Below are 26,544 nucleotides of genomic sequence, written 5' to 3' on the forward strand. Positions count from 1 at the left end.
GCGTAATGCACTATTTGTATGTTTAACAGAGTTCATATTGTGAAAAAAAAAATTAGGTAAGATATATTACAAAAAAATATGGTGTAAAAAATCATCAAATATGGCGACTGATTTTGCACATATCTCAAATATATGGTTATTTGTAGAATTATGTTAATTTTTGACTATTTTTTTGTATAACAATTAAGAAAAAACCCGCTATATTTAACTATATATATTTTTTTTTCATGAAACAATTTGTAAAGCATACTACATTTTTTTACTGTTTATCCTCCTACCCATATCAAATTGTGACAAGTGTCAATTTTTGATAAAATTAATACTAAATTATGACACTTGCATTATTTCACATAAATAAGAGGATAAATAAAAATAAAAATAAGATATTTAATTTCTCATTATTTGTGTAATGTTTCAACATTTGTATAGCGTTATAGCGTTAGAACAAAACAAAACCTGAACTACTATTTAATAAAGGTATTTAGTTAAGTTTGTCACATGGATCCGCATTAGAAATAATTCACCGCTATGTCCCCACTAAAGTCAAAAATTACATATTTTTACAAAAACATAACGAAAGGACAAAAAATTTGACGAAAATATAACAAAACTGAAAGTTAAGTAGTCAAATTTCTTAAAAGATATCTAAAATAGCTTGATGGAACAATTATAAAACATGACATTCACTTTATACAATATTTATTGAAAAAATATATATAATAATATAAAATTGAACCCATATATATAAAAAATCTTGACAAATATAAAAAATAAAGCTTTTTTTTTCTTACTCTTCTTCCGTTGGCATTATTCGCCATACATTTCTTCCCATGCTGTCCTTTTAAAAGAAAACTCATCCATAAATTCCATATCTTTTGTTCGAATCACCTTATAAATCAAAATACAACAATATCAAATGAATGCATGTATATATAACTTAAACCAAATAAAGCAAAAAGTTAAAATTAAATGAACAAAAAATAAGTATTAAAAACTCTTATGTTCTATGTTAGAGTACACCGATTTATTTTGGGAGATTATTGATGTTATGGGAGATTATAGATGGAGTAATTACTAATTAGTGATGTTTGATATGTTCTGTGTTATAATTGTCTTTGGCAATTGTTTTAAGATAGAAGTATTCATCAGCCATTTAAAAAAAGATAGGAAGAGGCGATAACTCTAAGATTTAAGTGCAGGCTAAGGAGAAATAGAGAGGAACGGATCAACGAATAAAGAAAATAATTAATGAGAATTAATTAATTTTAATAATTAGTCTCATTTGACTTGGTCAATAACATGGTTTTTTTTGTTGTTCCATCCGTACCAAACAAACTCCCTTTGAAAAACCTTGTTATGTAGGCTCTAGAGAGAGATAAATGGAGCCCTAGCTCTTATAGTTGGTTTTAGTAACGGTTCTTAGAAAATAAACATCGGCTTCAGTTCATATATAATATTACAAGAACCCTTTTGAATTTTCATTGACGTATGTCCATCTAGTCTCTTGGAAAAGCAAAAGACAACCAGACAAGCATTATATCCCATGAGAGGACCAAACACATTGAAGTTGATTACAAACCCTCTGTCAATCCACTCAATGACACCAAGCCATAACAAGTTGAGCACGATTAACATATTTGTTTCAGTGTTAGGTACGTTGTCCATATGATTTTGAGTTTCTTGATTTGATTTCCTTAATTTTCTAGCACTTTTGTATATAAATTGAGGTTGTTACGTCAGACAAAACAGTCTACCAAAAATTACAGTATAAATGAAACTGCAGTGTGCAGCATTATGGACAATCTGTAAACAAAGCAACCTTGTTAGTTTTTACTGTTAGAAAGTTGTTATAGACATTTTTAGCTGGCAGTTAGATAGAAGGCCATTTTCGTCCTTCTTATATTATGAGTTAGTTAGTTCGTTTGTTCTTCTCTTTCTGTATATATGTATGTATTCATCATCATTATTGAATACAAGTTTCTGAATCAATTTCAAACAAAACTTTTTCATTCTCTCAAAATCAACATGGTATCAGATTAGTTTTCGATCCTGTATTTTTCATGGCTAATCCAATTGATTCTACTGGATCTACTGCCATTGATCCATCCAATCCTTTTTTCATTGCTCCATCTGATAATCCGAGTTCTATTCTCATTACAAATCCTTTTAATGGAGTTGGTTTTGCATCTTGGAAACGATCAATGCTCATATCGTTAGCTGCCAAGAACAAGTTAGGTTTTGTTGATGGATCATCTGAACCAACAATAACCTCATCTTCGTATTCTGCCTGGTTTCGAGCCAATTCTATGGTGATAAATTGGATTTTGAATTCCCTATCCAAAAATATTGCCGATAGTGTGTTATTCTTGACTACTGCTCGAGAAATTTGGATTCAATTGAATCAAAGGTTCGAACAACCAGATAGAGCATTGATTTACCAAATTCAGCAACAACTATATTTAACTTCTCAAGGTTTAGACGATTTCACCACTTCACCAAATTAACACGAATTTGGGATGAATCGCGTCTCGTTCAAGCAATTCCTCCATGTTCTTGTGAAGCTGCATCTAAGATCCACAAGTTTTTCAAGGAACAACGCCTCATACAACTTCTTATGGGCCTTGATGATTCTCACAAAGTAGTGCATGGTCAGATTCTCATGACTAAACCTCTTCCATCTGTATCCACTGCATATTCCTTGATTCTTCAAGAAGAACGTCCACGTGGTATCTACTCCACTTAATACTGACATAATTGCCATGAATGCTTCTGTTGATAATAGTTCTATGTCCAAGAAATTGTTGGTTTGCAATCATTGTGAAAAGCCTGGTCACACCAAATCACAATGTTATCGTCTACATGGATTCCCTGCAAATTTCAAATTCACCAAATCTAAGCGTGAAGAACCAAAATCTACTGTTCAGAATGTTGTTGTTGATTCCAATTCTGGTATTTCACAAGAACAATTTCAATAGTTAATGATGCTTCTTCAAAACAACAATATAAACTCACCATCATCTAGTTTTTCTGCTCAAACTTCTCTTATGGATCTATCCATGGAATCTGAAGGTACTTTCTCTTTCAAAAAGTTTGCTGCTAATGTGTACAAATCATCATCTCTTTTACAACCATTCTATTCTTGGATTGTTGATACCGGGGCAACAGATCATATGTGTTCCAATAAGACATTGTTTCTTTCTCTATTCAAATTACCTCATCCTCATTTCATTGGTGTATCGAATGGTACTAATGCATGTGTCTCTTTTACTGGTAATGTCAAATTACATGATTCCTTAATTCTTCAAGGAGTCTTGTATGTTCCCAATTTCAAATACAATCTTGTTTCTATTTTCAAATTGAACTCTCAACTCAAATCTTTTGTCATATTCACTGATCAAAATTGTCTATTGCAGAACCCTTTGTCAAGGAATAAACTCTCTCTTAGTCTCTTTGGCAATAAGGTCAATGATCTTTACATTTTTTATCATCGAACCATTTGTAATTCATTGTCTTTCAGTTTTTCTGTATAGAATCTCTTTTGTAATTCTGCAACTGTTGTTACAAAACCTTCTAATACTTTGTTATGGCACAAACGATTGAGACACATTTCTATTAGCAAGTTGAATCATCTTTCTATTCCTGGTTATAAATCTCATGATGATGATGTTGATTCATGTATGATCCGTTTTAAAGCTAAACATCATAAATTGCCATTTCCAACTAGCTTATCTCAATCTCAAGCTATTTTTGATCTCATTCATGTGGATGTTTGGGGTCCGTACAAGTATATATCTCATGATGGGTTCAAATTCTTTGTTACTATAGTTGATGACTATAGTAAACACACATGGGTACATATGATTACACACAAAGGGTATGCAATGGGAGTTATCAAACAATTTGTTGTTTTTGTTCAAACTCAGTTCAACAAAACCATTAAAGTTGTTCGCACAGATAATGCTTATGAACTTGGATGTAGTAATGAAGGCATAGAGTTCTATAGCAAAATGGGAATTTTACATCAAAAATCTACTCCTTTTACCCCTCAACAAAATGGAATTGTCGAACGAAAACATCGACATATACTTGAAGTTGCATGAGCTTTACTATAATAAGCTGGTCTTGGGTTTTCTTATTGGTCTGAATGCATCTGGACAGCTATTCATCTCATTAATTGGATGCCTTCAGCTTCTCTTAAGTTCAAAAGTCCTTTTGAACTTCTTTATCAAAAGCAACCAGATTTGGCACAGTTAAATGCATATGGGTGTTTGTGTTTCATCACTACTTCTATAGTGGGTCGTGATAAGTTCATGTCAAGAGCTCATCCTTGTGTATTGATTGGTTATCCCATTAGAAAGAAGGCATTTAAGGTTCTTAATCTTACCACTAAATTCATTTATATCGCAAGGGATATTAAGTTCTTTGAAAATATTTTTCCCTTACATGCTATATCCAACACTATGTCACAAAACCCACATTCTTTTCTTCCTACAAACTCCAGTGATACACTTATTGCACCTTCACCATCTTCAATTTCTGTTCCTACTGAGACTGTTTCTGATTCTCAGACTCAACCTCCTAACATTTCTAGAAGAACATCTTCTAGAACACATAACCCACTTACACATTTACGAGATTACATATGCAACAATATTGTTGATTCTTCACACATATGTTGTCATACTGTTACAAACATGTGTAATCTTGATTCTCAAGTTCCTGTTCTCTATCCCACTTCTACTTTTGCTTTCAATGTTTCTAAACATGAAATTGAGCCTCTTTTTATGATCAAGCTAAAGGGAATCCTCATTGGGAACTTGCTATTCAACAAGAACTTGAAGCTTTACAAACCAATCATACTTGGGATATTGTTTCCTTACCAAAGGGCAAAAAGCCAATATCATGTCGATGGGTATACAAACTTAAGAATAAAATTGATGGGTCTATTAATCGATACAAAGCACAGTTGGTAGCCAAAGGTTTCACTAAAAAAGAAGGTATTGACTACCATGAAACCTTCTATTCGGTAGTCAAATTCAATACCATTTGATGTCTAGTCTCTTTGGTTGTTAAAAAAGATTGGAAGATTCAACAACTCGACATCAATAATGCATTCCTCCATGGTGATCTTCATGAAGATGTTTATATGAAATTACCACGAGGCTATTCTACTACTTCCAATCATCTTGTTTGCAAACTTAAGAAGTCGTTATATGGTTTAAAGCAAGATTTACGGCAATGACATGCAAAATTGTCCCATTTTTTGCATCAAAAATGATATACTCCTTCTCTACATGATTATTCTCTATTCATTAAGAAGACTGCTACTTCAATTGTTATATTAGCAGTATACATGGATGATATTCTACTAACAACTAACATGTGATGATCAAGATGAAATTTCTTCATTAAAAATGACTCTTGATAGTCAATTTCATATTAAAGACTTGGGGGAAGTCAATTATTTTCTTGGTCTTCAATTTGACAAGGTGGCCGAAGGATTAGTTGTTCATCAACACAAGTTTGCTCAAGAGTTATTTGCACTCTATTCTGTGGAAGATGATGTTACGGTTTCCACTCCATTGCCTCACAATCTTAAGCTCTTACCGCTTATGGACAATCCTCTCAATGATCCTACAATGTACAAACAACTAATTGGCAAATTAAATTTCTTAGTTCACACTCGACTAGACATAACCTTCACTGTACAACATTTGAGCCAGTTTAACAAAACTCATTGTCAACAACATTATGATGCTGCTTTACACGTATTGAAATACATCAAAGGCACCGTTAATCAAGGTTTATTTTTTAATAAATCCTCCAATTTCAACATTGAGGCTTATTGTGATTCAGATTGGGTAGCATGCCCAATCACACGAAGGTCAGTAAGTGGTTATTTCATTGTGTTTGGGGGAAGTCTAATCTCTTGGAAGTCCAAAAAGCAGGTTACAGTCTCTCTTTTTCAGCCGAGGAAGAATATCGTTCAATAAGGCGAGTGTGTGTTGAGTTGGCATGGTTGTCTAGACTTATACATGAATTTCAAGTGCCTAACATCACCCCGACACCCTTGAAGTGTGATAACATGGATGCCATATACATTGCCACAAACCCCGTTTTTTCATGAAAGGACTAAACACATCGAACTCGACTGTCATTTTGTTTGCCAAAAACTTCAAGAAGGACTTATCTCTATCACATGTTCCAACCACTTCACAACATGCTGATGTTTTTACCAAGAATCTACCATCTTCAAAGCATCAAGAAGCTATTTCCAAGCTGCATGTAGTTCCCTACCCTCCAGCTTGAAGGGGGTGTTAGTTTTTACTATTAGATAATTGTTATAGACAATTTTAGATGGTAGTTAGATAGAAGGGTATTTTCGTCCTTCTTATATTATGAGTTAGTTAGTTCGTTTGTTCTTCTCTTTCTGTATATGTATGTATTCATCATCATTATTGAATACAAGTTTCTAAATCAATTTCAAACAAAACTTTTTCATTCTCTCAAAATCAACAAACCTCGGATGAATAAAGGAAAGATAACGATAGGAGATTACTGGGTGCAAAAGGCCTTTCTATTAATAAGCAAAAGAACGTACTCAATTGAACTTAAAAACAATTAGAATCCTAATTGAACTCTATATGCTTACTTTTCCATGGAACACCGGGTTCTTAAAAAATTCTATAAATGGCTTGTTATCTAGGTAAAGAGTATTAAATCTTCAACCAACCGACGAATCCATATTGCTTGACATGTGGCAACCATTCACTCAGTTTCACAAGGAAAGAGTGCAACACATCTTTGCTTTTGTGATGACCAGGTCACCAAATTATCATTCACATAAAACACCATTCCTCCTATATTTCTCTTATCAGCTAAATCTCTAGCAGGATCACTATCCAAGTAACTTGAAGCTTCAACTTTCTTGACTTCTCTAGGCCAAAATCAATGGTGCCTTTTACATACCTTAAAATTCGCTTTAATTCCTGTTGGTCTTTCCACGAATCAACTCACCACCCCAACAACATATGCGATGTCAGGTCGAGTTAAATATCTCAATCCAACAACAATGCTTCTAAACTTGGTAGGGTCAACTGGTGTTCCTTGCTCATCTTTGGTCAGCTCAATCATTGGTTCCATTAGATCAGTCATGCCTGCTTCTTTAGTAAAAAATTTTAGTAAGCACTTTGCTTCAAGCTAATACCATCTCCTTATTGTCTTACTTCAATATCCAAGTAGAATGACAAAAGACCAAGATCACTTATCTCAAACTTTTTACTCATTTGTTGCTTAAAAATACTTGATTCAGCCTTGTAATCACCTATTACAATGAGATCATCCACGTAGATCCTAATTATCAAAACTCGCATACTCTTGAGGGCATCTAAAAAATTTTAGACCTTTTTGGCATTTTTCAAGACAAGAATTCCAAGCTCTAGGAGCTTGATGAATGCTATAAGTGTGTGCCTTGGACAGCTTGTACACACCTTGCCTGGATTATTTTGTTAATTTGTTATATATATATATATATATATATATATATATATATATATATATTATGATTTTGACTTTTTACTTAATATTAAATCTAATAAATTAAATTTAACTGTTATGACAGTTAATTTCGATTTAGCAGTTTTTGGAGGGAAATGCAGTTTTTAACTGCCAATGACAACCTATATATATGGATCACCAAACACAGATTTCAAGAGTTGGAGAAATCACATTCTTCTTAAATTCTTATTCTTCATTCATAATGGGAACATAGAGGATTTCGTCAGAATCAAGATTCTTTCTTTCCTGATTGTTGTATCCTCTGGATAGATCCCTACCAGGGAATTTTCTGTCTTAGGACACTGCAAAAACAGACCTCAATCTATACAAATTCGTGATTGTATTTTCTGTGTTATCAACATTCAAGTATGTTTTCTGTAAACTAGTTCTTGTATATTACATTCAATTGAATTTCGTTTGTAGTATTTCTATTATTTTGTTGATTGTATACTTCTGTCATAACATATATTGCTTTACATATTCCTTCGGTCGTGTTACATACACTTCTTCTTCCAACACACCATTCAAAAACGCTGACTTTACATCAAGATGATGTACCGACCAACCATTCTTCTCAAAGAGAGAAGAGAGAGAGAGAGAGAGTATAATTCTAATTGTATGCAAGCAACATGTGCATTCCTCAAATTCTATATCAGGTTTTTTGACATACCCCTTCGCAACAAGTCTTGCTTTTTACTTTAGCATTTTACCCACTGAATTTTTTTTTCAGCTTATAAACTCGTCTTAGTATAGTTAGCTTTCGATTTGGAGGTAGCTTGACAAGTTTCCAGGCTTGGTTTCTTTCAATCACATCAAATTCTTCTTCCATTGCTTTTACACAATCTTTGTTTGGGTTTGTCATTACTTTTCATAACGAGCAACTCATTGAATAGTAGTTCATTAGTTTCCTCATAAATATTACCTAAAGCCGTGAAGGTGTGGGAGGTGAAATCGGTCCACGTAAATAATCATGCACGAGTTCTAACACATAAGTTATAATCTGGTTGTCACTCTAAAACTTGCTTGTAAATGATAGGATTTAATTGCTTGCTTACTAACCAGACAACATATACACAACATATACAGACATCTATGGGTTGTTCAATGTTGGGTAATCGAGTATTAATTCTTTCTTTGACAGGTGTTTTAGGGATGGAAATTTTACATGGCCTAGCCGAGCATGCCATAGCCATGGCGGTTGTTTAGCTTTTCCGATCAAACATCGTGAAACATCTTCATTCAACAAGATTTAATAAAGGAGATTTGAGGAGCAATTTACCTTCATTAAAAGTCTTTCATTCTTGTCGTGAACTCAAAGAAATGACCCATGTATGACAATTTTATCATCGTATTCAACAAGTTGTCCTAAACTTATGATGTTACTATATAAACTAGGTATGTAGTATACCTCATATAGCATGTGTTTTCCCCTATTTTTGCACCAGATAACTCGACCCTTTTCCTTCTATACGAACTTTTGAGCCGTTACCAAAATTCACTTCAATCAAGTTTGAGAAATTTCTCATTATCATGTGATTACTAGCGCCATTATCCAAGTACCATATTTTCGAGTTGTTTCATCACATGTAGTTCTTAGTTTTGGCCTTACTCTTTTCTCGCTCAAGTAAACTTCTCCATGAATGTTACAAGTGTTGCTTGTTGCTAGCAACAAGGTTGGTTCATCAGTGTTTTTTGGCCTCGAGCCAAATTTGCTTCTTGGTTTCTCTCACATTGTGGATTTTTACATTCAGCGACATAATGACCAAAACTTTGACAATTGTAACATTAGACCTTGCTTTTGTTTTGATTTGATGATGAACCTTGACCACCTTCCTGGTGTTGGTGGAACCAGCACCACGACAACCACCCTGTTAGAACTATTGTCGCTTCTTCCACGACCATAAGAGTTGTTCCCTCCGGAACAAGTGTTACCTTGCGTTTCTCGTCCATTCTTCTTTGACCTTTTGAGCCACTCTTGATGAGTTAATAACAACTTTTTCTCGGTGTTGTCAATAGCGACCATAGTGATCGCTATAGCGAATAGCGAGGCGAGGCGATGTAGTGTTACTATAGGGTTCATAGCAACTGAATAACGACATAGCGACCTTTTTAATATATATATATATATATATATATATATATATATATTAAATCTGGTATAAGTAGACCCTTTTTAGGGTTTTTAGTTGACTAAGTCAAAGAGAGCATCGGCTATCTAAAATTAACACTTGTTTTTTTTTTTGTTTTTTTTTTTGGTAATATGCGTGTTTTAGAACTTACTTTATAATTGCTAATTAGGTGAAGATAAAAGTAATATTAATTTTCAATAGAAATTCGCTAAAAATGAAATAGCCGTCGCTATTTCATCGCTATCGCTACATAGAATATAGGTAGTTTGTCGCTATTATCTCGCTATCACTATCAATAAAACTGCTTTTTCTCATCAACTTTGGTTTGACCACACCCTTTCATCATGAGCTTTAATCTCCCAATAACCTTCTCGGCAGTCATCGTTTCAAGATCTGCGAATTGCTGGATTGTTAAAGCAATTTGCACGAACTTACCTGATACAACATCAAGTAACTTTTTCACAACATATTATTCGTCCATGGTATCTCCCAAGGATCAGATGCTACTGATCACCACGTTATTAACCTTCATGGCAAAATCATCTATAGTCTCCGATTCCTTTGTATGTAGGATATCACATTCTGCCTTTATCTGCCTTTAGGGTTTGGACCTTTATAGTCCTTACCCTGCACCCATGTACATCACCATCAACATTTCCCATGCTTCCATTGTCGTTCTCTTCTTCACAATTGACTACAAGCCTTTCGGGATTCCTTGATAGATGGCGGCTAGAGCCTTCTTGTCTTTCTTCACAAACTTCTTGAGCCTTCATAAAGACCTTCACCTTTATGGCCCATGCTGCATAATTGCTCTTGGATAACATATGGTAATGCATCTTTACATAATTAGAATCCTAATTGAACTCTAAAAACATGTACGGAATGAACTTACAAACTAAGGAAAGGAAACTTTCCTATGTTTGCTTCTGATGCGAAATATTCAACACAATCATCTAAGGAAATAAGGACCAATAAGAAGTTGGCTACCAAATACATCCTTCCTTTCATGTAAGCACTTTGGCCTTCATCCCTCGTTGGTGGAAGTTTTTTACACTAATGCCTAATCATTTAATTAACAAACCGAAAGAAGACCTATAATTGCTACGGAAGTAACGAAGCAACAGCAACAGCAACACTCTAGGCTTTTGTGGTTTAGGGAATTATAAGTGATAATGGGTAATAACTGGTGGCCTAAATCATGTCCCAAATATATCCAACAATTTCCAATGCAGACTACGTAGAAAACCCATAGTGAACAAATTGTATTATCAGTTCAAATTTTGGATTTAGTTTTTTTGGTTGAATTCAAATGCATATATTAGTTTCATTGTGGATTGAAGTTACATTCTTGAGTTCTTATATAAAACTAAATGTGATAGAGAGGTTGAAATTACAAATGGATTGTGGAAGGAGATGGAAATGTACCAAAAAGAAAGGTAATTTATGCCAAAAAGAACGAGTAAAGAATATACTTACTTCCATATTGGGAAAATCGTAGGGTCTAAAAGTTTCCAGCTCCATAAATGACACGTCTAAGTACTGTGTCTGACGATATTTTCTCCATCCTTTTAACCCTATATATATGACAGAGTATGATATAACGATGTGTTAGCATTTGCAGCTTAATCTCAACTAAAAGCATCAACTCAAAGAGGAACTTACCTGTGGCGTCACCAACTAACATCTTTAACCAATCAGGGATTGTTGACTTGAAGAAATCACGGCGGCAGAGATAGTACTTTCCTGTAGTCAACTCAAATTCAGATAAATCTCCTCCAATAACTTCTTCCACTTTCGTGTAATTTTTTCCTTTTTCTAACTCTACTTCACCATCCATGTACACAAGGCTGGCACTACACCCGCTTACCATTAATCCATTCCCCACAATAACGGACACACTAACTTCATCACCAGTGTCTAACATGTTTCCAATTGGCCAATAGCTTAACCACACAGCATCTTCACCGAATCTAGGTTTGCAAGAGACCACAGGGTTGTACATCCAAGTAAGGCCCTTGGTTGTATTACTGATTTTGGTGAACAAAACCCATGTATCTTCATCATCACCTGATGGTCTATATAAGGAGGTTACATTTAATCCTTGGATTCTTCGATTCTTAGGACAACAAGGCACATGAAAGGATAAGAACGGAGATGATGACATATAATTATCGGACTTTCTAATGCTTTGATCCTGTATGTGTGGCAGAAATGTGCTCACAATACCATATTCGAACAACACCTAGACACACAAATTGCAGAATTATCCACTTATTCATATATTTGATGTGTCCTTGTGTGCTTATATATGTATGTATTTGTGTGTGTGTATATATATATATATATATATATATATATATATATATATATATATAGAGAGAGAGAGAGAGAGAGAGAGAGAGGTACCGGGGTATGCCAAATTCTATCTCTACTGATCTCATCACCCACGAGGTCCACTCGACAATCTTTATATGCTTTAATCCATTTCATATGTCCTAATTCTGCTTCATCAAGTTCTGCTATCGACACCAATTTGAAAAGGCCTTGAACTTCAGACACTTTGCTACAACCTTGATACATAAATTTCCTCAATCTAAAGCGATGTGATTCGAATGTTATCTTCTTCAGTGAAAAGCACCAATATGTATACAACTCTTCTAGCGTACTTGGGAGACTAAGGAGGGATTTAATATTTGGACAAAAAGTCAATTCGAGTACCCGGAGCGTTTTAAGATTAATGTTACTGGGAAGTTTTTTAAACATATTATTGCCTAAATTCATGTAAAATAATGGCTGGCCACTAAAAACCAATGGAACATCATTGTTGTTCCCAAGGTCGCAGTTGTTGAGAAATAAAAACTTTAACGAGTCTGGTAAGGAAAACAAGGACTGTTTTGGAATTCCTCCACCAATACATAAAGTTTTTAGCCTTTGAAGTAGATTTATGTTATTCCTGTTCGATGAAACCTTCCATAGATTCTTACACCCAGTAAAGTCCAATAGAGCAAGACTCTCAAGGCCTCCAATGGTTTCACAAACGTGAGTCAGACTGCTACAGTTCCAGAGAATCAAAGTCTCAAGATTGGGAAGCCGTGAAAGTTTGTGGATACTGACAAGTTTGCAAGACTCTTTGAGATTCAGAATCTTCAACGAATTAAGAACCTATTCCAAGAATAAAAAGCTTAATTTATCATGGTACATTCACATAAGAACCAATATACAGGTAATAAATCTTAAAGCAGGACCTAAGATATATATATATATATATATATATATATATATATATATATATATATATATATATATATATATATATGAGGGGGAAAGAGTGATGAAGCTTCAATTAAAAAGGGGGGCATGAGTTTGAAGGTAAACAATGTAAGCAAAACATAAACCGGTTAAAGGACACTAGGGTCAACATTCACATAGAAACTGTCGAAAAATGAGAAGATATAAAGTCAATAGCAACATTGAATTCCTACCATGGGAGGTTCAAACGTTTTCAAGTTTCCATAACTCATATCTATAGCCACCAAGCTCCTCATCAATAAGCCGGAGGGTATTTTGGTAAAATAACATCCATGCCAGCACAACCATCTTAATTCTGGAAAATTCTCGTAGGACCCCATGAGTTCCACATATTTGAGCCGGAGCAATTTTAGTTTATCCATCTTTGCAAACGAATCTGTTTTAGAGGTTGTTGGCTGCAAAATTAGCATCAAGTGGAAGGATTAATTAGTATACATCATATCTGACATGAAATGCTTTGAAAATTAAAGATAAATTTTTTGAATTATTTTACAGTTTGGTATGGAAATGTAGCCCTGTCAAGTGCCAGACCTTCAATTGTTTCTGATCCCTAACGAGGAAAGATATGAAAAGAGAGAAGACTGGTTAACATAGGAGGTTGTGAGAGGGGGAGTTAATTAAGTTTAACGATATACACAAATATATATACTATACCTCTCCTTTTTCCAACATACGATACGATTCATAATATTGCCACACTCTACTACGTTTTGCAGGATCTTTAGACTCTTCAAGGACTATTTTTCTTCCCATCTCTTGAACCAGTTGATGCATCATTAATTTGTTACTTGATGAGACAGTAAGAAGGCATCTGTTAACCAGGGCCCTGATCCCAGATTTTGCATGCCAGTCATGCTCCAATATCTTTACCACATAATCCTCATATTCACCAACAAAGAAAATAGCAATATGCAGAAACAACTCTTTGTTACTAGAACTCGGCAAGGAGTCGAAGCTCTTTTGTAGTATACCGTGGATTTTAAAGTCAAGATCTCCTTTCAATGAATTCAGTGAATTCAATCTACTTCTCCAAATCTCTATTAAGCTACTTCTTTCACATGGGTCTTCAGGGTTAACAAACAGAGACGAACCCAGTACTTTAAGAGCCAGTGGGTTTCCACCACAATATTGGGCTAACTGTATAGCGAGCTCCTTGAAACCTTCCATAGGAACTTTGGATCCGAAGGCATGGCAACTTAAAAGCTCTAATGCTTCATGATTATTCATCAATTCGAGTCTGTATAACAGGCATCTCCTGGATATGGGCCAAAACGATGCATGCATATCTAGACGCCTAGTTGTTACTATGATCTTGCTTTGTGTATGTAACGTACTTTTTCCAAGTAAAACATTTAACACGTCATGATCATCAATGTCATCAAGAACAATAAGCACCTTTTTTGCTTGTAAGGCCTCCTCAACCTTACGTGTACCCTCAAACACGCCTGATATTCTTTGATTCTTTCCCCCTAAAACGTCTGTGAGAAGCTGTTTCTGTAGCCCAAGCAAACCATGAGGCTGTTTGTATTGCTTTCCAATATCTTCAAGAAAACTGCTGCTTTCAAATTTTGGCTTGTGTGAGTTATAAATGAATTGGGCTAGTGTCGTCTTCCCACTGCCTCCCATGCCACAAATCGCTAGAAAATTATCACCAGATTGCTCATTTTTCAACCAGGAATCGATGCCTGTAACTCGAGTTTCTATTCCAATTAGATGTGCTGGAGTACTAACTAGTTTCAAATCTAGTTCAGAGTCGATTGCATCAACAATTTTGGTGATAGACTCTGTTTCAGGCCTGGAACAAAAGAAGAAAGAAAATGAACACGTCTGCTTCTGCTCAAAGAAAAATCTAGTTTTGAAACACATTTGATCAGTTGTGTTAATAAATAAATAAAAAAAAGTTTAAACTATAAGCATGAATAAAGAAAGCATACCCAGAAACAACAACACCGGTCAAATCAGCAACCTCTGTAAGGGCTGCCTTCCATCGATTTACATTATACTCTGTCCATTTTGACCCTTCTACTCCGTCGTCTACTTCAATCGCGAAATTATGTCTTTGGTTTCTGACATCTGAGGGTTCGACATGGTAAAAAACAGGTAAAACAAAATGATTGAAGCGCCGCCTTTGTTCAAGGATTAACACTAGCTCATCAAGGCACCATCTGGAATCCGCATAGTTCTCTGACAGTACAACCACTGAACCCTTGGATTCTTTGATTGCTCTCTCGATTTCCGGTTTGAGTTCTTGACCTCTGTTGATTTCATCATTATCTCTAAAGGTGCGAATTCCTGTTCGCTCTAAAGTCGCATGGAGATGATCGGTAAAAGAGTTGCGAGTATCTTGGCCTCTAAAGCTCAGAAAAACATCATAGAAGCTGGTATTATTTAGCAGAGGACCAGAGGATGTTGCAGACACCATTAAAATGAGCAGATGAGAGGTTGTCAAAACTCAAAAGAAAGGAGATTTGGAGGCAGAGGCATCAAAGTTAATATCTCCGACCAAGACTATCTCACATCTCAATTTTTCCATGTCGCCATGCGTCATTACAATCCCCACCCAGCAACTGGTCAACTAAAGTGTCTCGTCGTCTATATATATATATATATATATATATATATATATATATATATATATATATATATAAAAGCTTAGGCTATTAAAACTAATTATTATGTTATTGTATGCATAAATGTAAGTCAATCATTTTACCTATTTTAAGAAAGTGATTAATACATATTATTGAATTAAAAATAATTGAAAAATATCATCCAATTTAACTAGAAGGGTATTTTAGTCAATTAATACATATTTAATAAATGAAATTTGCATATTTTAAGGGATTATAGATTCTATTAATTTTAAAAATCCGATTTTTACTAATTATAAGGTTTTTAATTCGGACATTCTGACAGAATATGTTTGAGTATGTTCAAAAATAATAATATTCTAGAATAACAAATTTTCTTGATCATGACTTTAAAAATTTCTTGAAGAATAACAAATTCTCGAACCAGCAATTGAAGAATTAAAACAAAAATTACATTAATTCTTATAGAATACATGTAACAATTGTTAAGAATTACATTTATTGTTAAAGAATAAAACTAAAAAACTTTCAAATCGGGAAAAAAACATCAAAATCTAACAAATACACTAATTCATTCTAAAAGAATAATGTTGCTAAGAAACACTTTTAATTTTGTTGTCTGTTCTTCAAGCATCAACTTCTTCAAGCATCAACTTCTGTGAAAACAAATCCAATTGTAGTTTAGAATTCAATAACGCATTAGCAAATGATAAATAAAAAACTATATTCCTTTGGAAAAATAAGCGGACTTGTTAACTGCACCAAAACCAATAACCAAAAATTATAGAACATGTATAATGAATCTTAAAATACTCTTCCGGTGATTGTATTTCTTCTTCTTCACTATCACTTTCATCAAATTGTTTATTTCTAGTGACATTAAGCCTATATGGAAATGTAGGTTCAACACCCATTTCTAAAGCAATTGTTTTAGCAATATTTATGCTTAAGCAAACCCTTCATTTCTAAATTTCTTAAAAAATGTCATTACATTTTGTAATTGGTTAATAGCGGCATCAATACAAATAGATTTAGATTGCAATTTTTTACTTACCATATTAATAGCAAATAAAATTTCATACCAAATAACCATATTAAGTAAAAATTCAAAACTCTTAATAGCTTTAATCTACAAACAAAAAAAAATCAGAAACTGTGATGAAAGATTAACAAAAAAACAAATTGCTATTTGTAATTTGAAAGCAAACAGAAAGCAAAAACTTTACCTCAATAAACTTTGATTGCTAGTATGATCAGAAATCAGCTATTAACAAATTTTGGGCTGCAGACAAACAAAAATAAAAAAAATTCAACAACTTGAATAAGAAAAAAACAGCAAGTATCGTCAAAACTAAGAAAAAAAATCGGACTCACCATAATGAAATTAGACAATTAAACTTGTAGATTGCTTGGGAGTAGAAGAAATGCCTAAAATCAGATTTTTGAATCAAAAAGTTACAAAGATTAGGCTGCAAACAAACAAACATTAATTTTTATACATTTGCAATCAGTGAGCAACTACCAAACAAAGAAAGATTGAAAGAAATTTGGTATTACCTAATGCAATCGGACTCAAAATCTGTGAAATCAGAAAGAATTGATGATGAAATCGGACTCACAATCGTGTATTAGCCTTGCAATAGAGTTATAGAGTCGTGATTTCAGAAGCCTTTCAAGAATTGAAGCAAAAAATCAGAATCAGAGCAGAATTGAATCGAAGCCGTGATTTGGTGTAGTATGCAGTAGGAATGAACGATTCTGTAATAGAGGATTAATAGAGATAGAGTCGTGATTAGGTCTCCCGCTTGAAGAAGAAGAACAGTCATCGCAATGTTCAAATCAGACGCACGCTTGCGTCTCGCGAGGCGAGTCGACGTTTCAGTTTTCTATATCATGTTTATTCTCAAATTGACGCCTAGGTCTGCCGTTTCTAAGTTTTGTTGGGCTAGTTTCTACATTTGGGCTGCTAATATGGAATGAAATCTGAGTCGGAACCAATGAAATCAGGATTTGGAATAATGGTGTTTACCCGTTCGCAATTGAATGTCGATGTTGAAAGTTAAAATTGAGACTTTGCAAATCGATTCACCATTTTCGGTGGTGGGTATGAGATTTAAAGACGGACCTTGCTCCCTTAAGCTGTGCTCTGATAACACGACACATTTCTAAATTAAAGGGATATTAACTGATATTCCTAAATTAAAGGGATATTAATTGATTTATATATTTACCATAATTAATTAAATATAAAGATTATATATTTACCCTTTTGAAATGATTGGCCTACATTGATGCATACAATAACACAATAATTAGTTTAAACACCTGAACCTACCTCTCTCTCTCTTTATATATATATATATATATATATATATATATATATATATATATATATATATATATATGGACAGCTAGCTTATTGGTCCACTGCTTCCCCAGCTAAGCAAGAAGAGTCGGAAGTTAACCAACTGACTACCCTTCCTTTCCTCTGCCCGCTTGCATGCATATTGGGCACCTGAAAAGTCCATTCCCATACGTGTCAATCTGTTGTCGGTGAGCACTTTCCGGTTTCTCCACTGCCAATCAAAAAGACCGTCCATGAGTGTCAAAGAACTCTGGACTTTGAGCCTTATATATATATATATATATATATATATATATATATATATATATATATATATATATATATATATATATATATATATATATATATATATATATGATCAAATGAAAACACCTAAAAGGTTGAGAACGCAAGAACAATTCTGGACCAATCAATATATAATGGCATATTAGTAATTGTATATTTTAATTAAATTAAAATAAAAAAAATTCAATCAAATTCCCTTAAATTTAGGATCAGTTACCAAAAAAGAAAAAAAAATATTCGATTTTTTATTTTTCTTATTAATGGAATATAAAAACATTTTTACCAAAAAAATATTTTAAAACTGGAAAAAAATTTATTTTTTTTGTCCTATTTCAAGTTTTTTTTTTCAAAAAAATAAATAGAAATCGAACCCCAAATCAATAGATTTATATTCATAAACGATTTTTTTATTTTATTTAAAAACCCTGATACTACTCCAATCACAAATGAATACACACTAATTTACAAGTGATCCAATTTTTTTTTTAATCAACTGAAAATAAAAGGAATGTAAAAATCATCATTTTTTCATAAAAAAATACCTCTAATCATAAATAAATACACTTATTCTGTAACATCCCAAAATTTAAGACCAAAAATTTCGTTTTGATTAATTAAAAACCGCTTAATAAATCTTGCTCAATCATTTAATAACATTCTTAATAAAACAATTATCAGAGTTTTAAATCCCAAAGATCATCCAGTGCGGAAAACATGGTGTGATGCGCTGCGATCGCCCCGAGCTCCTTCTTTGGAAAAACGTTAATACCTGAAACAAATAACTGAAAACCGTAAGCACGAAGCTTAGTGAGTTCCCCCAGATACCATATATCATACATATAAACTGATCCATACATGCCACACGTAACCATGAGCCATACATAACAAATATATCCATAATCAAGTAAGGTGCTATGTGCCAAACATAGTCTTGCTGTATTGCCATGGGCCGCACGTGGTCTTTCTTGTCAAGCCTGGGGGCCACTCCCTGGGTCTTACAGACAAGTGCTAAGGGCCACCCCCTGGTCTTCCATGTAATCATCACAAAGACAACTATACATACTACTCTACTAGGCTACTCAGCATACAGTGTACCAGGAGCCACATCCTGGTCTTTCATTCCTAATAGTATACAGTGTGTCAGGAGCCTCCTCCTGGTCTTTCATACATGTTGCCTAGGGCTAACCCCCGGGTCTTCCTACCATACATAATAACATATTGTATGCCAGGAGCCTCCTCCTGGTCTTTCATGCATAATGCCTAGGGCTAACCCCCGGGTCTTCCTACCATAGATAATAACATACTGTGTGCCAGGAGCCTCCTCCTGGTCTTTCATGCATAATGCCTAGGGCTAACCCCCGGGTCTTCCTACCATACATAAACTAAATGGGTCAGCATTGTGGCCGTAGACCCATACAAACAGTGAGGAGACTCACCTCCTACTGCTGAAGCTGAACCACGAAAGCACAACCCCGAATTACTGCTCCAAACTCCAACACCTAAAGCCATCAATGAACCATTGACATAAATATCCAAATTACCATAATACCCTTGAAGTCAATCGATCAAAGTCAAAGTCCTGGCCAAAGTCAACCTTCCTGATTGACTCTACTCGCTGCGTCAACCCATAGACTCGTCGAGTTCTTAAACTCAAAAACCATCATAATACGACTCAACTCGCCGAGTCACCCCAAGACTCGTCGAGTTCAACGATCTCTGAGTCTCATCCTGTCTAACTCACTGAGTCACCACTCAACTCACTAATCTATGCCTTAACCAGAAGAGGTTGGGGGGTCTGCGACCTGACTCGTCGAGTCCAAGAACAGACTCGTCGAGTCCACGACAATCTTCAACAGACTCGCCGAGTTGTTCTTCCAACTCGTCGAGTCCCTGTCCATCATCATACAACTCGCCGAGTCCACCCATGTGACTCGCCGAGTCTCGTCAGTCCTTAATCCATACAGTGGCTTTTCGAGCCATGCAAGGGCTCCAACCCATAGATCCACTCTTCTAAAGTCTAACCTCCACGTAAAGTTGCAAACTTTACGTGAAACCAAGGAGCTAAAGGCCCAAAACACTCTAGGGCTAGGGTTTAAGACAAAGGGGCTTCACCAACAATTCATTGACTGCTGCTTTAAGACATTCTGGACCATCACAACCCTAGATCTGAAGTAGCAACCTCAGATCTAAGCCCCAAACCCGAAATAGATCTCAATCTTACCAAAATAGCCCCAAAATCTCATTCAAGAATAGATCTAGATGCAAAAAGGGTGAAGGTAATAGCTTATTACCTCCAAGATGACCTCCCACTGAAGAATAATCCAAATCTCTGTAAATCCCCTTGATCCAAGCTTCTTGATCTTCAAGATCTCTTCACAAAAACCACTTATCTAAGCTTCAAATTGCTCCCAAGGACTCTCACTCACGATTTAGGGTTTCTGGATCTAAAAAGGGTGGTAAAGAGGCTGAGGGAGGGATATGATGTTCTTTATATAGGGTGCAAACCCTAAGATTAGGGTTTTTCTCGCCCAGACCAAACTCGCCGAGTCCACTTGCCGACTCGTCGAATCGGTCACTTACTCTATGACCCGGATCCCGCTCCGACTCGTCGAGTTCTTCCCTGGACTCGACGAGTTGACTCCTTAACTTAGAGCTTTTCCTTTCTTTTCTTGGCCTTTCTGATACTGGGTGTTACAACTCTCCCCCACTTAAACTAGACTTCGTCCTCGAAGTCTGCCACGGTCAACTACCTTACCATCCGGTTGCCACTTTACCACTAGCTATGCACTCCGCCCATCCGATCCAAACCTTGAAGATGTCATCTTCAGAATAACCCGATCCTTACTACCTTAGGGTATAACACTTTTACCCAACCGGTAACCTTACCGATACTCCTGTTACACTTACCCTTGATACACAAGGGGTTCACCCTCTTACCCTGCACTGCCTCTGGCCTTTCCAAGGCACTTTCCACAAGCAACAGACCTTCCCAATCTCCTTCGAGGACCAATCCTCTGCTGAAACCGTGATCCCGGCCACTCCCAGTACCAGAATAATCCCACAACGATACTCTAATACTGAAAACTCCACTCAGCGTGAAAATTCAGAAAATTCTTCGGGTAGCAGATCCCTCTCTGTTACGATTAAGGCTCAGACGAGAAAAGCATCACCGAGCCAAATAATTTACTCTGAGATCATTTGATTTCGCGGTGAGCAACTCAACACCACCCGATCAACTCACGGCTTCTTACAACAAATCCCTCACTATCAATCCTGTCTGAAGTCCTGCTGACTCCTATCCGCCTACCGGATGAACCGAGACCGCCCTGGTCCCAACTGATTTACCGCCTTCCGAATCCAATCATGATGCGACCCACTCACATCCGAGCGGCTGCCCCGCCCTATCTTAAACTATCTGGAAAAAAAACCCTGCCAGCGAATCCCGCATCTGATATATTCGTACTGCCGAATAGGGACCGACGAATGCTACGGCCACCCCGTAGTCTTAATATACTCATTCTTCCAACTAGTGAATGCTATGGGCCACCCCCATAGTCTTATAACACTTCCGCGCTACCAGCCAACTAATGCTACGGGCCACCCCGCACTCCCACCACATTTCTACGCTATCTGCCGACTGATGCTACAGGCCACACCGCAGTCTAACTATACTAATGTTGCGGGCCACACCGCAGTCTAACTATACTAATGTACGATTGCTACGGGCCACACCGCACTCTTACAACTCCCTTACTCTATCTGCTAACTAGTGAACGCTACGGGCCACCCCATAGTCTTACAACACTCCCACACTATCTGCTAACCATTGCTATCCGGTAGTCTGACAACACCTTCCACACTGACTCGACCGCTGATCATGGTCTTGATGGGTTTTGAGCATTCTAACACTTCCTAAGTGTACATGCAACCCTAATAACCTTGAATCTATGTTTTCTCTATATACATGCAAATTTCTTTTCAAGGTTATTTCCTAACTAGCATGGCATGGGGATTACATAGAACATAAAACTAGTAGAAATACATACCTTGTTGTTGCTTGGATTCCTTCAAGACTTTGTGAGCCTAGCACCCCAAATGTTGTGCCTCAAATGCTTCACACAACACCACAAAACTTGGAATAACTTGAGAGAATACTTCTAGCACTCAAAATCGGTTATGCCCTCTCTAGTAACACTATGTCCACTAGGTCATGATTTTGCTAGCCATAGGGTTCATTTTATAGTGTTGTCACAATTAGGGTTTACACATGAATGCCCTTAATTGTCATGACTCTTGATTTCCCATGACCCATGGATTTGTAACTCCCATGGACTATCCATGGAGCTCCATATGGTTACATCCATAACCCATAACCATGGATCATCAATCCACCATAAAAGAATTGATGATTGTCATAATCAACCCTGTATATTTAATTAGTCTCACTTTGATCACCAAATTAATCCCAGATTAATAATTGATCAATACTAATTAAATAATACTATTATTAATATATTAGAACTTATAATATATTAATAACCATAAGTGCCTTATTCTCTCATTTAGTCTATCCAAGTATTGCAATGCCATGCAACCCAAATGGACCATGCCGGGTCGGGTCAAGTACATACCAAATAAAGTTATGGACTTAGACACTATATCCAATAGTCTCCCACTTGGATAAGTCTAATAACTATATTTGCAAATATGACTTCAAAATCCGACTAGCAATCGTAGCTCTTTCAAAGTCTCTCGGAACTGAGATGATGATGATACGCCATTTCAGATAAGTGATCATATAATCCTCTGTTCTCATGATATCAGCCGGACAAACACATGGAACATGGTCTTACTTATTGTCCAACATTTGTTTCTCGATCTCTGATTTGTTTCGACATAGAACTAAATTGAACACATCAATTAGGTTCTGACCGGGCCCGGTACATAGGTCAAAACCAAATCATCGAGGGGCCCAGATATCGCTTCTATTTCTAGAAGGAACAGATAAACTTCGACTGATATGCTTGTACTAACTACTTGTTGAATTATTCACAAAGGCACGTTTTATGACATCGAGTTACCAATGCGTTTTCGTGCAATCAATGAATAACCAACTCATAGTCAACAACTCATATCTCTAGGTTTGAAGATTTATATGATATTACCGTCTCACGATCACTCGAGATAAATTCCATGAAGTGATGCAAGTGAGCGTGGGTTGGATCCAATACTCAGCCCTTATGAGTACTCATGAATGTTGTAGCAACCATTGCATTGTCCAAAGCACTTTTAGACAAATCATACAAGCCAAATTCATGACAGTCTTAAATCAATACTTACTTCCAAAGTTTGACTGACTGTGGATGGTTTGAATAATAACATAATTATTCTGGAAGTAAAAACATGCAAAATTGAAACATAGTAAACAATCAACACAAGATAGTAACACCTTACTCATAAATAAATAACAACTTTTATTTATCATCAAATGTCAATTACATTTTACAAGTTTCAGGAATCTAATTATTGAAACTAATATCATCCTTCAACCCAATGCGCCTCGCATGCTGTAAATGCTTAACCCTGCTCAGTCCCTTCGTGAGGGGATCTGCCGGGTTCTCATTTGATGATACCCTCTTAGCCACGAGGAGTCCTTCTTCTATTCGATGTCTGATGAAATGGTATTTTCTATCAATGTGCCTAGATCTCCCGTGATCTCTTGGTTCCTTAGCCAAAGCAACCGCACTTTCGCTGTCACAGAAAATTTCCATTGGCTCTTTTATAGCTGGTACAACTCCAAGGTCTCCGATGAAGTTCTTTAGCCATATCGCCTCCTTAGCTGCTTCACTTGCTGCTATGTACTCTGATTCACAAGTAGAATCAGCTACTGTCTCCTGCTTGGAACTTTTCCAAGTAATTGCCCCTCCATTTAGGATAAAGACCCAGCCTGACTGAGAGCGGAAATTATCCCTATTAGTCTAGAAGCTAGCATCGCTATATCCTTCCACTCTCAAGTCATCACTGCCTCCGAGGGTAAGGACCCACTCCTTAGTCCTCCGCAGATACTTGAGAATGTTCTTTACCGCTGTCCAGTGTGCCTTGCCAGGGTTCCCTTGATATCTACTGACCATGCTCAAAGCAAAGGCCACATCAGGGCGAGTACAAGTCATAGCATACATGATTGAGCCCACAGCGGAAGCATATGGTATATGACTCATCTCAGCTATCTCAGCCTCTGTACTCGGACTCTGAGTCTTACTTAGCTTGGCATTACTCTGGATTGGTAATTCTCCTTTCTTGGAATCTTGCATACTGAACCTCTTCAGTACCTTATCCACATAAGTACTTTGACTAAGTCCAATTAGTCTCTTACTCCTATCTCTCAATATCCTTATCCCTAGGATATAGGCAGCTTCCCCAAGGTCCTTCATAGCGAAACACTTCCCAAGCCAGGACTTAACCTCCTGCAAGGTTGGGACGTCGTTTCCTATGAGAAGTATGTCATCCACATACAACACCAAGAAGCTAACTATGCTCCCACTAGCCCTGACATACACACAAGACTCATCCTCACTCCTAGAAAAGCCAAACTCTTTGACGTTCTCATTAAAGCAAAGATTCCATCTGCGAGATGCTTGTTTCAATCCATAAATGGATTTATCAAGCTTACACACTCTATTAGGGTATCTTGTATCGACAAAACCCTCTGGTTGAGCCATGTAAACATCCTCAGCCAACTTTCCATTAAGGAAAGCGGTTTTGACATCCATTTGCCATATTTCATAATCATGAAATGCAGCTATGGCTAACAATACTCTAATAGACTTAATCTTAGCTACTGGTGAGAAGGTCTCATCATAGTCAACTCCCGGAGTTTGAGTAAAGCCCTTCGCAACCAGTCGCGCTTTATAAGTGTGTACCTTCCCATCCATGTCGGTCTTCTTCTTAAAGATCCATTTGCACCCAACTGTCTTACGACCTGGTACATTGTCAACCAAGTTCCAAACTTGATTGCCATACATGGACTGAATCTCGTTGTCCATAGCCTCCTTCCATTTAGCAGACTCAGGGCCTGCCATGGCTTCCCTGTAATTATTAGGTTCATCCAAATCTATTAGTGTACTATCACTAATAAATGTATCACCTTCAGTGTTGATGTGATAACCATAATAAAAATCAGGTGTGTTCCTCACCCTAGTGGAACGTCTTGGAGGTACAGACTCATCTATCGGATCAACAGGAGTTTCCTCCTCAGGTTGGTCGATAGCATTTGAGGTTCCTTCACCACTTGACTCTTGAAGCTCTTCAAGGTCAATTTGCCTCCCACTGTCCCCTTGGCTTATGAATTCTCTCTCACGAAAGACTCCTCTTCTTGCTACAAAGACCACATTATCACTGGGTCTGTAGAAGAGGTAACCAAAGGATCTCTGTGGGTAGCCGATGAAAATACACCTCTCACTTCGAGGTTCAAGCTTATCATGAGTCTCACGCCTCACGAAAGCTTCACAACCCCAAATCTTGATGTGGTCCAAATTGGGAACTTTCCCAGTCCACGTCTCGTGAGGTGTTTTGGCAACCTTTTTAGTAGGGACTAGATTAAGGATATGGGCGGCAGTCTCTAAGGTATACCCCCAGAAAGAGATTGGTAACGAAGCTCGACTCATCATGGAACGAACCATATCCAACAAGGTTCGATTGCGCCTCTCAGCTACACCATTCAACTGTGGTGTTCTGGGAGGTGTCAATTGTGAGACAATCCCACATTCCTTAAGATAGTCAAGGAACTCAATGCTAAGATACTCTCCTCCCCGATCGGATCGGAGCATCTTGATGTTCCTGCCCAATTGATTCTCCACTTCCTGCTTAAACTCTTTGAACTTTTCAAAGGTTTCTGACTTATGCTTGATTAAGTAAATATATCCATATCTACTGTAATCATCAGTAAAAGTCACATAATAGCGATTAGCATCCCTTGTAGCAACTCTGAAGGGCCCACACACATCCGTGTGTACAAGGTCCAACAAACCTTCACCCCTATCACAAGTACCTATGAAGGGTGACTTTGTCATTTTTCCAAGTAAACAAGACTCGCAACTATCATCTGACTTGAGGTCAAATGATTCCAAGACTCTAGCCTTTTGGAGTTGGCCTATGCGCTTCTTGTTAACATGTCCAAGACGACAATGCCACAAGGATGCTTTATCCAAGCTATCTGAAGAATCAATATACAACACATTATTTCCTAGATTGTCTTCAACATTCACAGCTTCATATACACCATCACAAGGTAATGCTTTAAAGTAAAATA

At 36.4% G+C, this 26,544-nt stretch overlaps 1 protein-coding gene and 1 long non-coding RNA gene across 3 annotated transcripts; both read right to left on the reverse strand.

Moving 5' to 3' along the window:
• Nucleotides 1-632: 632 nt before the first annotated feature.
• LOC145137139 (disease resistance protein RPV1-like) lies at nt 633-15,547 on the reverse strand. The gene is made up of 8 exons (XM_079071277.1): nt 14,930-15,547; nt 13,650-14,790; nt 13,489-13,545; nt 13,169-13,390; nt 12,093-12,848; nt 11,349-11,928; nt 11,163-11,260; nt 633-888 (listed from the first exon to the last, which is right to left on the reverse strand). The coding sequence occupies exons 1-8, from the start codon at nt 15,415-15,417 to the stop codon at nt 808-810; spliced, it is 3,423 nt and encodes a 1,140-aa protein (XP_078927403.1). The 5' UTR covers nt 15,418-15,547; the 3' UTR covers nt 633-807.
• A 469-nt stretch (nt 15,548-16,016) lies between these two features.
• Nucleotides 16,017-17,721, reverse strand: LOC145138632 (uncharacterized). Of its 2 annotated transcripts, none has more exons than XR_013721632.1 (4): nt 17,144-17,721; nt 16,961-17,014; nt 16,813-16,868; nt 16,017-16,242 (listed from the first exon to the last, which is right to left on the reverse strand). It is a non-coding gene; the product is annotated as an uncharacterized LOC145138632 (long non-coding RNA). The 2 variants fall into 2 exon arrangements; XR_013721631.1 differs by having other exon boundaries at nt 16,961-17,055.
• Nucleotides 17,722-26,544: the final 8,823 nt, after the last annotated feature.

This window comes from Lactuca virosa, chromosome 9 (assembly GCF_052849685.1).
Source record: "Lactuca virosa cultivar CGN04683 chromosome 9, Lactuca_virosa_CGN04683_v6, whole genome shotgun sequence".
In the NCBI taxonomy this organism is placed as follows: Eukaryota; Viridiplantae; Streptophyta; class Magnoliopsida; order Asterales; family Asteraceae; genus Lactuca; species Lactuca virosa.